The 14,086-nt window shown below is 35.8% G+C and overlaps 1 protein-coding gene across 10 annotated transcripts in view; it reads left to right on the forward strand.

Annotated features, from left to right (window-relative positions):
• The window catches only part of STK33 (serine/threonine kinase 33), a 145,681-nt gene that overhangs the window by 102,963 nt on the left and 28,632 nt on the right, over positions 1–14,086 (forward strand). For all 10 annotated transcript variants that reach the window (XM_072725723.1, XM_072725722.1, XM_072725720.1 and 7 more), the window contains 3 exons: positions 3,178–3,253; positions 7,837–7,949; positions 8,386–8,471. In XM_072725723.1, the coding sequence (XP_072581824.1) occupies positions 3,178–3,253; positions 7,837–7,949; positions 8,386–8,471 (275 nt within the window). The remainder of the gene's footprint in view (positions 1–3,177; positions 3,254–7,836; positions 7,950–8,385; positions 8,472–14,086) is intronic.

Below are 14,086 nucleotides of genomic sequence, written 5' to 3' on the forward strand. Positions count from 1 at the left end.
ATCTGGGGTGTTAGAAGTTCTAAGGAAGAAAAATAAAACAGGGAAGGGGAGAGGATATACTTAGGATGGTAATAGTAAGATCTTTCTTATTTGGTTGACATGATAATTAAATGAGAAAATATATGTAAAATGCTTAGCACAATACCTAGCATTTAGTGCTCAACAATTTAAGCTCTTATAATAACATCAATCATTTTTTTTTGTGTGTGTGTGATCAAATTTGTTAGTGGTTAGGAAATTTGTTGGGCTTTCAAAGAACCAGCTCAGGTTAAATATTATTTTGTTGACTTTTTCATTAATTTCTTTTTTTATTTTTCTGAATTCCTTCCTTCCATTTTCTTTTGGCTTATTTTTGAGCTTCCTACGCTAAATGCTTATTTATTATGTTCAGTCTTCTTATTTTCTATGTATTTTCCTCTGAGTATTTCTTTGACCATTTCTTTAGCTAGACAGTGTTCTAACTATTATTTATTTCTTAATAGTCTATCATTTTAGTTTTAGTCCTCCTTAATCTAAGAATTATTTAGAAGAGCTTTTAGAATTTTCCAAGTGGTTGAGATGCATTTGATGTTTATATGAATATGTGTTAGTTTTTCTAGCCTTTTGGTTTTTCTGTCTGGTTTTCTTCATTGTCCTAGGCAATTGTGACTTAAAGGTTTTCAACTTCTAGGAATTGTTTTTTGTGATTGAACACATGGTTAGTTTTTGCAAATCTTGCATTGAATGTTTAGAAGTATATTTCTGGTTTTTTGACCACAGCAATTTCTCTCAGTGTGTATTTATAAAATCAAATGAAATACCTTTGTGATTCAGACTTTCCATATTGTTAAATTTGTTTTCTTCTGTTGATTTCTAAGAGAAAGAGTTATTAAAGTCATCCACCAAGATAGGGCTTTGACAAATCTTTTTGTGCCCTTTATGAATTTCTTTAGAGAAATCTTACTTTATTGAAATATAATTTGCTTACAATAAAATGCACAAATTTTAAGTATAAAGTTCGATGACTTTTGACTTGTGCATATGCTTATATAATTACCACTCCAATGACGGTACAAAACATCTCTATCGCCCTAGAAAATTCCTTTGTGTCCCTCTGTCAGTCTCCCACCCAGACCACTGATGATTTTCATCACCAAAGCTTAGTTTTGCCTGTTGAGAACTTTATTTAAATTAAATCAGACAGTGTATCTTCTTGTGTCTGTCTTTGTCTGTTCCATGTCATGATTTTGAGACTTACCCATATTGTATCAGTAGTTTATTCATTTTCACTGCTAAGGAATATACCTAGTTCTGGTTGTTTTTTTTTTTTTTTTTTCCTACTTGATGTATAAAGTTTTGAAACTGTTTTATCTTATTTGGGAAAAGGCTACTTTAGATTCTGTTCATATCCTCCTGTTGGCAAAAGACATCTGGTCTGTAGTTACATGGGGAAAATATATCCAAGCACCCTGAGTTTTATGCCTGCTTATTAGCTGTCTACACTGATAACAAGTGAGAGAACAAGAGAGAAGACAGATGGTTTGTAGAGCTTTGCTGACTTCCTAAATGGCTCCCTGGCACCGTTACTCTGGCCCCTGCCTCCCTGTGAGAGCTGTGATGGCAGTGCAGGCGGAAACGCCCTGGGTCATTAAGATGGCTCTGAGAGACGGAGGAGGAGGCCACCATCCTGGGCCCCTGCTGTGCAGGGCACCCAGGGTGGAAGCCAGTCACAGACTTGCCCTTGTCAGAGACTCGCTGCCACAGAGCCACTTGAACTCTAGTGATTCAGTATTTAAAGAGTTTAAGTAGAGGTAAGGAATAGTTGCTTAGAGGAAAATACTGATTCATATTCAATGATATAGAAATGAATTATGCAGTTTTGTTAATTATGTATGGTTGAGCCTTCTCGTTCTTTCTTCTCTCTACTTTTTGGTTCCTTTTTGTTGCTCAATAGTTCCTTTGACAATAGGCAGAGGAAATGAAATTCCATTTGCTTTTAGTAGTTATAAAAGGGCTGTGTGTGTATGTGTGTGTGTGTACGGCGGGAGAATGAAACTTTTCTTAAACAAAAACACTTTTTACGTGGGAGGCACTCTGTAGCTGTGTAACTTGAGGCAAGTCACTTCATATACCCGAACCTTAGTCTCCTCACTGGCAGAGTGAGCCAAATGCCTACATGCTCATCTCACAAGACTCTACACAGGATTTACACAAATAACATAATTTAGACAAAAGTACTTTGTAAATATTAAAGTTCTATTGAAATATATATATATATATATATACACACACACACACACACACCTAGATTTAACTTTTATATTTATATCTGTTTTATTCTTTCTTTTTCCTTAAAGAAAGGTATTTGATCCTTAGCTGCAGAGACACAATTGATTATTCCTGAAATATCATATGTGACATTTTAAAATCCATTTAAGAAGCCAGCCATTATAAAGTAATCTAATCATTAAAATGTGCTACCTTAAAATAAAATAAAAAGCCAAAACCAAAAAACAAAAGTACCACACAACTACTTAGAGAAGATTGTTTAAAGGAACCCCATTGTGAACACATTGTAAAGTATGGAGCACAGAGCTGGGGAGTCAGGAGTACCTGGATCCTAGTCCTAGTTGGCTTTTTGATCCAGGTATGTTGTAGGAGCTCTCTCTTTGTCTTAGTTTTCTCATTTAGAAAATGTGGAAAATAATTTATATTCCATCATAGGAGTACTGTGTTATTGTTATTATTATTATTTTACTAAAGTGATTTATAACCATTTATATTAGTTTCTCTGTGAATCCAGATTTCCACATATTGGGCTTGCTTTAAATTATATCCACTTAAGGCATGTATTCAATTCTATTTTTGGAAAAGAACTGAGATATTGTTGTCTTCTACTATAACTATACAATCTTTGCAAAATCATTTCTTAACAATTTCAAAGGAATGGAGAGTAGTCCATTTAGTTACACAGTTTATGCCATCGTTCCATTAGAAGCTAAATGACAAGAGTGAGGGTATAGTGACATCAATTGTTAAGGCCTGTACATTATTCATTTAACATCTGCTGTTGGTTCTCTTTTTCCCTGTGGGGGAATAAATTACAACACATCAGCACATTTTTCATGCTTTGTGTTTAAGCGTTTAAACTTCATTTATTGTATTATTAATATAATTTCATTTCTGCTTATTTGGCAGCCCCTGAAGTTATCAATGCCCACGACTACAGCCAACAGTGTGACATTTGGAGCATAGGTGTCATAATGTACACTCTGTAAGTAGCCTGTGAAATGTACAGTTTAAAATGAATGGGTAGTCTCTAACAGTAGACCAGAATTACATATATTTTATTCTATTATTTTTTTAAAAAGATTTTATTTATTTATTCATGAGAGACCAGAGATAGAGAGGAGAGATACAGGCAGAGGGAGAAGCCGGCTCCCTGCAGGGAGCCTGATGCGGGACTCATTCCAGGACCCTGGGATCACAACCTGAGCCTGGGTGGCTCAACCACTGAGCCACCCAGGGGCCCCCAATTTTAAATTAAAACTTGACAATATTGTTTTTAAAAAGTGACTGAAAAAACAATTTGGAAGCCATTCTGAAATCTCTCTTGTTAGTCGTCAGCTACATCCGTTAGATATTTTTTAGTACTATAAATTTTATAACATAAAGGTTTGCATTTTATTGACCTATAAATGCTGCAGTACATGGTATAATCTGAGCAAAAACTTGCTTAACACCTCTCTGATCCTTTGCTCCAGACCAAAAAGACTTTTGTATTTTCTTGAATGATTCACTTATAGCCCATCGGGTAGAGAGAGTGCTGGGACCTGGCACTTAGCTGCCCTGTGGACAGGACATATGTGAGAAGTGAGCACTAACTAGACAGGTGTTCAGCCCACGATCCAGAAAATACTCTACAGTTCCCAATCCTCTTATTGCTACTGAAAACATTGCTGTTTCTGGCTCTTCCTTCTGTCTCATTCTCAAGATTCCATCAAACTCCATGTCCTATTAATTTTTCTTTTGCAGTGTTCTAACCTATTTCTTCATTTCTCTTCACTTGTATGATTTCTCCTTATGATCCATTTTCTAAAACATTACAACGTCTGTCTGACTGTTCCCCCTGCCTCTGGTTTCCCTCCCCAGTTCATCCTTCACATTGCTGTCAGGTTTGTCTTTCTAAATCACAAATCTGATTGTACTACTACTTTTCTGATTCACAACCTCTGATAATTCTCCCTGGTTATAGAAAAATGTCAGAACATCCCATCATGGCATGACAGCAAGTCTTTCATGCCCTAGCTCCAGAATGCCTTTCCAGTCTTGGGCTAGCTGTGCATTCCCATGCGCCTACCATATGCCGTAGCCACTCTAGGCCACTCTTTATGATTCATATACGCAGCATCACATGTCTCTGGGTCTTTGCCCATGCAGTTCCTTGTGCTTACAATGTTTTTTTACGTCTCTACTAACCTTTCTCCTGGGTCCTTCAGCTCAAACATTAACGCCTTCTGTTTCCCTAACTTGTATCTACCCCAGTAGAGTTACTGCATTCATTATGTATATCCATTCCCACACTCCACAGAGGATTTAAAGCAACATACAAAAATGCATGCAAAACAATAACATTGAAAGAAAAACAATAGTATTTCATCAGAAAAGTGTGCACCTGTGTGAATTTGATAGAATTGTTCATTTTCCTGTATTCTCATAACACTTTTTAAAACTAGATTATACTATTGTAATACAATTATTAGAGTATGTATTTTTTTTCCGTTTTTGTTTTCCTTGTTCTAAATTCCATGAAGGACAGAGATCTTATATTATTCCTCTCTCCATCCTTAGTATCTTGTACAATAGTAGACATGTAGTCAGTGCACAATATATGTTTGTTAAATTGAATTAAAGCGAATTGTCTAAGAGGTGTTCTGAAAAGTTAGTGGCTATTGTTCTGCCTCTTGGTGAGCATGAACATTTTTATGCTGATGCAACATTAGTTTTATGGTCATGTTGAAGATTTCACTGTGCACTACCTCTTCCAGATCATTTCTAAATATTGACATCACAGTAGTTACATTTTCACAGTGCTGTGAAATGGAATACACAGGCAGTAGAAATTGGAAGATGTGATTGTAGCTGTAACTCAGATGGCCAACACACATTGCTGCTTAGATTGCATAAAGTATAAACGTAGTCACAAAGTTTTTGATCATTATTTTATGCTAATTAGCATCATACTGTAAAAATTCTGAGCCTTAGTTTTTAATTAAAAATATCACTATTTTAAATTAGTGTTTTATACTTGTAAGAATTTCCAGACAACTCAGACATAATATATGTAATCTATTATTACACAATTCATGTGGTGTCTGCTGCCTGCTTAGTTTGAATTTGTTGTTAAAGAAAGTGATAGTGTAGTACATATCTAAAATTTTTTCTCCTTCTTAAAGATATAATTTTAATTTTTCTGCTTCAGAGCATGGCTGCATATCATCCTAATGACATCTTTTTTTCCTTACAGTAGTCTCTTACATAGCTAATCAGTGCCTATTCATTAATTTGCCTAAGCCTGGTGTTCTTATAGATAATTTCTTTCACCAAGGGCACAAACATATTACCTTCTCCAAGGGGGTTATTTTCTTGTTTATCAGTTACCCCTGATTCATTTCTGCTTAATTGAACAATGATAACATACTTTCTCAAGGTGAAATTAACATAAATACTCTTCACGGGTACTATCCTCTGCTGTTGTGATTCCTATGACACAGGCAACAGAAAATAATAGAAAGGCTTTAAAAGGCATTTTTCATGTCTTGGATTCCCTTTTCTGGATGTGAAGAAAATTGCTGTCATAAAATTTCATATGCTGCTGATTGACCAACCATTAGATACATTTTGTGTAAGTAAAATTGCAAAGGACAGAAAAAAAGTGGGATTTTTAAAACATAGCCCTTAAGCTATGGTTGCATACTTGTCAGGCAATGCAGGAGCAGCTAAGAAATTGGTGAATGTGCATATCATTGGTTGTTAACAGACTCAATGAGCTGGACTTTTGCTGGTGCATACTTGTTACAATAGATAGTAATTGTCCATAAGACCATTTTTTCTGTTTTTTTTTTTCTATTGCATTTTAAAACTGAACACTAGAGGCAAATAAGATCACAGAGAGGAGGTTCAGAATGAGCTGGAGAAATAAAAAGTATTAAAAAAGGAGATTGCAGAACAAGTTGATAACTACTGATCTCTTAACAAGAAGCTATTGCAAATGAAAAGCTCTGTTTTCTAGCCTACTTTGACAAACTACAAGGATGAAAACAACTTTTTTCCCTAGGAAATTAGCATTGTCATTCTCATTATCATGTAAAATATTTATTAAATTTAAATTAATTCAAAAAATGTTCATGGCAAAGATTTTTAAAAGAATTTAAAAATAGAACTTTAAAAATCAGGAAAAAATCTAACTGCTAGGAGACTTGGAGGTCATTATACTTATTTACATAATAGGCTTTTGGGAAGTATAATGGAATTATGCCAATTTATTCTTTCAGTAATAAAGTGGAAAAATAGAATCCTGAGAGTTGAAGAACAGACATACAGTGTTGCCTCTGTAATGAGTCCAGGTCCAGCTTCTGTCTGGTTGTCATTGGAAAAATCTGATTGTTGACTACAGGGTTGTACTCAGCTGTTGGGGTTGACATAAAGATGATGGCTAACATTTTTGAGAATGTACTATAAAGAATTGAACTCAACTTTTAAGCAAGTTCTTGTAGTTTTAGACTGGATTACTTACTGAAGGAGAGGTTTGCCTTGCTCTTTGTAAAATATAGTACAATACTTACTCTAAAAAAAGATTTTATTTATTTATTTATTTATTTATTTATTTATTTATTTATTTATTTGAGAGACAGAGTGTGTACACAGGTGTATGAGCAGGGTAGGGGCAGAGGGGGAGGGAGAGGGACAAGCAAACTCCACACTCAGTGCGAAGCCAGTCTCTGGGCTCAATCTCATGACCCTGAGATCATCATCACCTGAGCTGAAATCAAGTCAGACACTTAATGGACTGAGCCACCCAGGCACCCCAATACAATATTTCCTTTTAATAAGATTGTCAAGACACGCAGTCTCTGTTTTACAGAATGTACATCAAGCCCGTGTTTACTTTATATATACTGCCAGTGGTTTTACTGATGTTGGTCATTACATATGCTCAGCTTTTCTTCCAGACGGAAGGGTCAAATCATCATCATCATCTGATTTTCTTCATGCAGATTGTCTTCATTTTGTATACCATCTTTTGAAGAGTTGTGGCCATTTTAATGGATTTTTGGTTTTGATTCAAAGCCTTTAGTCCCCAGGGTTATTCTTGGTTTATTCTTACTAACATTCGTGTAATATTTTACCACACATAAAGCCGTTCCATGGTCATTTGACTCTGAAGACTCTCCTTGGACTCTGATAACTCAGTATATTTCCCCTTAAGTTCAGTTTGAATTATGTAACTTAAGCATTGCTTTACCTTTGCTCATGTTGAAGTGTATCTTCACTATTATTTGTGCACTTAAAATCATACTCCAGCTTGTATTTTAGTCCTATTTAAGCTTAGTTTTCCCCATCTGGAAGACCTTTGGGTCATTTGCAAATCTGGAGATTTCAACGTATATAAGGGCCTATCACTGATCTTGCAAAACCCCTCTGCTTCCATTTCTACATCCAGAGAGATGCCCACCTCTAGATCTCTTTTACTTAAATTTGAAGCACCACTACTTCCAAGTTCTAAGGAAACTTAATTTTTGATAGCCTCATTTTGATTATTAAAATATCTAAACAAAATGATTGCCTTTATTGTAGATTATGTGGAGAACCACCCTTTTTGGCAACCTCAGAAGAGAAGCTTTTTGAGCTAATAAGAAAGGGAGAACTACATTTTGAAGATCCACTCTGGGATTCCATAAGTGATTGTGGTAATTATAGATCTATTATTATTTACTAAGGCAAATGTACATAAGAAACTTGGCCAGTAATTTAAATACTCTAAATCTCTATTTCGTCATTAAATTTACTCATAGAAATAAACACTATTTACTTGTAGAAATAGTGATCTCTTCACTATGGTTGTAGTCAAAACTTCCAACAAAAACAGAAAAATATATAGTAAAAGTTGAAGGGGAAATTTCTGATCATCCAGCTCATTTTTGCTGTAGAACATAAACCAGCTAATCCAGGCAATGAAATCTCACCTTAGGTCCAAAACTTTATTTATTAGCCATTTTTTTCTGATGATTTTTATTATATAGTTGGAATCTTCCCCTCATGTCATATAGATCTAATCCTAAATAAACTGGAAAGTAAATGGTATTAATTATAGCTAAGATTTTCAGGATTTTCCCTTATTTGCAGCTAAAAGTGTTTTGAAACAGCTTATGAAAGTAGATCCTGCTCACAGAATCACAGCTAAGGAACTACTAGATAACCAATGGATAACAGTAAGTTACAGGATGACTTCTTTTTTTTTCTTTTTTGACATGCTACCATTGTTTTATTTTTATTTGGTCTTATAGTTTATGTACAGTCTTAAAACAGTCCATTAGTTTCATCTTCTGACAAGTTAAAAAAATTATTGAGTCAACACATTTCTGAAATGGGTATTTTAAAACTATTACCACAATTGTTTATATATGTTTATAGAGGTTTGAATGAACTCTGTTTTGCTCCATGCCATGAAGGTATCAAGTCTGGTAGAAGAGAGCTGAGAAATGCCCGTTACGAAAACTGTAATATTGAAACAGTCTGTATATTAAGTGATGTAAAGCCCTGGAACAGTCCACTACTCTTTCAACTCTTTGGATGCAAGGAATCTTTGGGGACTGAGAAAAAACAAGATTTTCTAAGTGGCTGTGACCTGGCCTGAAATCTTGAGTAATTATCCATTTACATGTTGCTTCCTCCCATCAGACTAACTGCCTTCAGCATAGACCCTATGTCTTACCGAGCTTTGTATTCCTGTACCAGAACATTACCTGGCCACATAGGACCCTTGGAAGAAGCTGCTACTTACCTTTCAATATTTATCCTCTTTTTGTTCTCTGGTAATGAGGATCCTTGCTTGTAGCTGGAAACACTGCTGTTTAGTCTTCCTTGCTGGTTAGCCCTGGTTTCTGTTAATTATCATGATGGCAGAAATAGGAGCAATTTTCGGAAAGTGCCCTTAAATGGAGAGAGTACGGCCTTCCACAGGTCCATCTCCTTTCCTGGTGAATGGAATGTAGATGTGATGGCTGGAGTTTGATTAGCCATATTAGACCATAAAGTGGAATCCGTAAACTGAGGATGGTAGAGCAACAAGATGCGAAGATCCAGGGCTCTTAGCTCACAGAGCTGCCATGCCAGCCCTTGACTGCCTACTTCCAGACCTTTTCAAGTGAATAGCAAACAACTTCTGTCATCCTTAGGACATGTAAAAATATAATATTGAGCCTAATACCAATTAATACTCAAATAATTGCTGAATGAATGATTCAATAAATAAATACATCTGTAAGTATCTTTTAAAAAGCCCAAGAGGGGCACCTATAGTGGCTCAATCACTTAAGCATCTGCCTTTAGCTCAGGTCAAGATCACAGAGTACTGGAATAGAGCCTTGCATCAGGCTCCCTGCTCAGAAGGGGTCTGCTTCTCCCTCTCTTCCCTACTCATGCTCTCTCTCTCATGCTATCTCTGTCAGTATCTCTGTCTCTCTCTCTCTCTGAAATAAATAAAATCTTTAAAAAAAAGGCCAAGAGCTGAGATTGGATATTTCTAAAGACACATTGCTAAGCATTATTCATCTATGAAAAAATGGTTGTACATCTATTATTTGCTAGACACTGTGCTAGGTACTGGAGATATCTGATATGCTTACATTGCGTGGCATTGTTGCAAGATAATGGTGGCTTGGACAGGGTGGTAGCAGCAGAATTGGAGAGTAATAAATGCAGTATGTTTTTTAGGTACAATTGACAGGACTTGGTGGTGGCTTAGATGATAAGTGAGGATAAGGGAGGAATCAAGGACGACCTCCAGATTTTGCTGTAATGCCTGGTCAGGCCATGGTGGTGCCATTTACTGAGATGTGGAATGCTGTGGGAAAAACAGGGTTTTTTCCTGGGTGGAGGGTGGTGGATCAAGAGTTCCATACTAGATATGCAAAGTCTGAGATGCCTATGTGGCATCCAAGTGGAGATATTAAATAGATAACTGAATATATGAGCCTGCAACTAGAGAAGTCCAAGCTGGAGATATAAATTTGGGAATCATGAGCGTATAGATGCCATGTAAAGTCAATGTGCTGAAGAGATACATTGGGAAGAAAATACAGACAGAAAGAAGAAGAGGCCCCAGCACCCAGAAGACGAGAAGCCACCAGTGGGGGCTGAGAAGGGATGGACGATGTGGAGAGAAGAAAACCAGAGGAGTGGTGCCAGTGAAGTTAGGTGAGAAGAATGTTTGAGAAAGTGAGAGCAATCACCTCACAGGTAAATGCTGCTGAGAGGTCAAGATGAAATGAAGAGTTTCCATTAGACGGGCCAACAGGGAGGATGATGGTGGCATTGAAGGTCCAGGTAAATTTAGATACATATCAGAAACTTATAGTGATATCACTCATGTTTTCAAGTCTCTTGTTTTCCTTTGGAAATTTCTAATCATTTTTCTGAATTATATTTTTTCCTTCAAGGGCTAAAAAACCAGTCTTCACTGAAAGCTGGGTTATATCTGCCCTCTTCTGTGAATGTGTTGATCTCTGAAATGATTCTGTGCAATAAGTATTTCTGGCCTAAAGTAATTGTGCAAATGAGCTAGCAGCTACATCATTGCAAAACTTTTCTGAGTAGATTTGTAGTACAGCAAAATCAAAAACTGTAAAACAGATGGTGTGCCTTAGAAATCTATCTCTTTTCAGCATCACACAACATTCGGGTTTGGCCATTTAATTATTTGTTTTCTAATTAGTACAACTTTATTTCTGGCTTTGGTCATTTTTCCAGAAGTCTCCATTTTTGAGCCTCTGTAACATTTGTCTCTATGTAGTGTTTGCCAAATGGATAGAGAAGTGACAGATAGCGTGTACTATATCGGACTACCCTAAGGAGTTCAGTGTATGAAGTTTAGAATACTGGCATTTTATAAACTTCTGAAAGGCAAAACTCTTTTCTTCCTAACCACTTGAAGTCTTCCTGTAATTCCTATCCTCTGTTTGAAATAATCTAAAAAGAATACGTTACTTCTCTCAGTACCTGGCTGCTTTATAACTAGAGCTTATCTTTTGCGATATCTAACATGTAGTGACATTTTTTCAAAGAGCTTTATTGGATAAAAAGTTTTTATGGTTCAGCCTATGTATTGTGCATTTTGAAATATGGTATATACCTGAAAAGTGATCTGAGAAAAACAGAGTTCCTCTATGTACATTTAAGTGAATGGAACTTAAAATAAACACATTTGTCATCCTGATTTCAAAAGTTGAAGATTAGATGTAAGGAAAACCAGCCAAAAAGTGACTTTCCTACAAAGGAAGAGTTTGATGATGACTCCCATTGCCAGGAGTGTGCCTGTGATCCTCTTGTGTCTGTTTCTTCCTTTCTGTCCTCTTTCGTCTCAACAGTGGCTCAGGAGCTTTCTTCATCCTATTATTATTTTTTAATTTAAATTCAATTTGCCAACTTATTCTATCTTATTAGGCAATTACAGTTGCTTCTTGGTCCCCTGATGACAACTAACACCAAGAATTTGCATGTTTAACAAGTTTCCTAGATATTTTTAATCCTTCCTTATATTTAAGAACCCAGCTATAAATTAAGGAAACATTTTTCTTCTATGGCTGTTCTAAAGTAGTTTCCAGATCTGAGTTCTGTTGGTTCTATTCATACATTCAGTAATTCTTTTGACAGATTTTGTCTGTGTGTGTGCCTACCAAGTTGTACTAGGTAATAAATAAAATATCATTAAAGACATATAGGATATGGTCTCTGATATAAGGAACTTATGACCTGGTAAGGGAGACAGGCTATGTAGAAGATACAATGCAGAGAAGATGATAAATGACATAAGAAATTGCCAAATGACCAGAGGGATGGAGGCAAGCAGGTATAACATCAGGAAGTTCAATCTGACTGACAGAGAAAATGCGTGAAGGAAAGAGGTGGAAAATACATTCCTTTTCCTTAAAAATGGAAAGAGAATTGTGAGGAACCTGAATACCAGGCTAAAAAGTTGTAACTTGCTCTCATAGATGGTAGAGAACAATATACACTCTGAAATGAAGGAAATTATTGTTGTAGTGCATCAGTCTTGCAAGGGGGCTTATTTTAAATGGGACAGCAGTCATTTAAATATCTTTATTGATTTTACAAGTATCTTTGGATTTTTAATCCATCAGGCATTCTAGTGGTCCAAAAAAATGAATAAAACAAGGTCTTTCCCCTTAAGTAAGTTACCACAAAGTACAAGGTACTTTAGTTTATGGTCACACTTTCCTTTCAGAAGGCACTTTTCATCAAGGCATGGGGTCTGATCTCAGAACGGTCTTTCCTAGTGTGTGAACAAGGCCCTTCTTCATTAATTTACAAGTTATTATCTGAGTTTTGTTCGTTAGCTTTTGACCATTAACCTTAACATACACTTTCTATACAAGAGAATGAAACTTTTTTTTTCTAAAAGATTTTATTTATTTTTTCATGAGAGACACACACACACAGAGAGAGAGAGAGAGAGAGAGAGAGAGAGACAGGCAGAGGGAGAAGCAGGCTCCATGCAGCGAGCCCGACATGGGACTCAATCCCAGGTCTCCAGGATCACACCCTGGGCCAAAGACGGCGCTAAACCGCTGAGCCACCGGGGCTGCCCGAGAATGAAACTTTTCTGATGCCTAATTGTTAGGCATTTTTTCCAACTGTATATTTTCATCCTAAATATATTAAGACTCTTACTTTATTATATTTAGCTATTCTTAAATTGTGAGTTATCATATGTGTATGAATACATCAAGTTCCTGTTTAATGAAGGTTTCTATAAAAATTATGTTACAAAGAAACCCAAGAGCCAGGAACCTTAGGGATTTATTCCATATTCAGTGATTCATAGACTTAATAATCCAATAAATATTTACTGAATAACTACAATGTGCTGTGGAAGACACAGGAATGAGTCTGACATAGTCCCTGCCCACAGATTGTGCATAGACTAGTAGAGGGTTTAAGTGAAAATATAGGCAGTGAATGAGTATATAATAATGTGTGTGTCTATATATACACATATATAATATATAAAATACACTATATATAATATATAATAATGTGTTCTATAAATATACAAATATACTCTATATTTTTATATATAAAGTGATATATAATATGGTATAATACAGTGTGATAATGTGTACTATATAGTGCTATATAATGTGGTACTGTATAATTTAGCAATAGTACTAGATTTTCAAGAAGAGAGCTATTATTCCCTTTAGGGAATTATGAAAACTACTTAAAGTGAAGGTAATATTTGATCTGGCTCTGAAAGAGTGGATAAAAGTAGAAAGCAGTGTTACAGTCATGGTAAGAAGGATGGGGATTCTAGATTGGAAGAACTTTACAAAGATATATAGATTAAAAATGTGCAATATATTCAGAGAATATGAAGTAATTCTGTTTTTCTAGAACCATAGAAGACATGTAGGGAAGTAGTAGGAAATTAAACAGTAAAGGCAGGTTAGAACTATCTTACTCTAGACTTTGACTTATCTGGAGGAGACTTTATATTCAGCTTGTTTGATGATGCTACTGGAAGGCACTGAAAGACCCTGATCACAGGTGAATCTATGCAAGTTTTTCCTTTGTCCCTCTGACCCTTGCAGAGTGATTTGGGTAGACTTGAATGAGTTCTGTGGGTTAGATTCTGAGGAGAGAACACCTATTCTAATGGAGTGTCCTGGCTGAGAGAGTAAGAAGCTGGAAAAGCCCTAGGAATAAATTTTTTAAAAAATATTTTATTTACTTATTCATGAGACACACACAGAGAGAGAGAGAGAGAAAGAGAGAGAGGGAGAGAGAGAGAGAGAGGCAGAGACAC

The sequence above is a fragment of the Vulpes vulpes genome, chromosome 11 (assembly GCF_048418805.1).
Source record: "Vulpes vulpes isolate BD-2025 chromosome 11, VulVul3, whole genome shotgun sequence".
NCBI lineage: Eukaryota > Metazoa > Chordata > Mammalia > Carnivora > Canidae > Vulpes > Vulpes vulpes.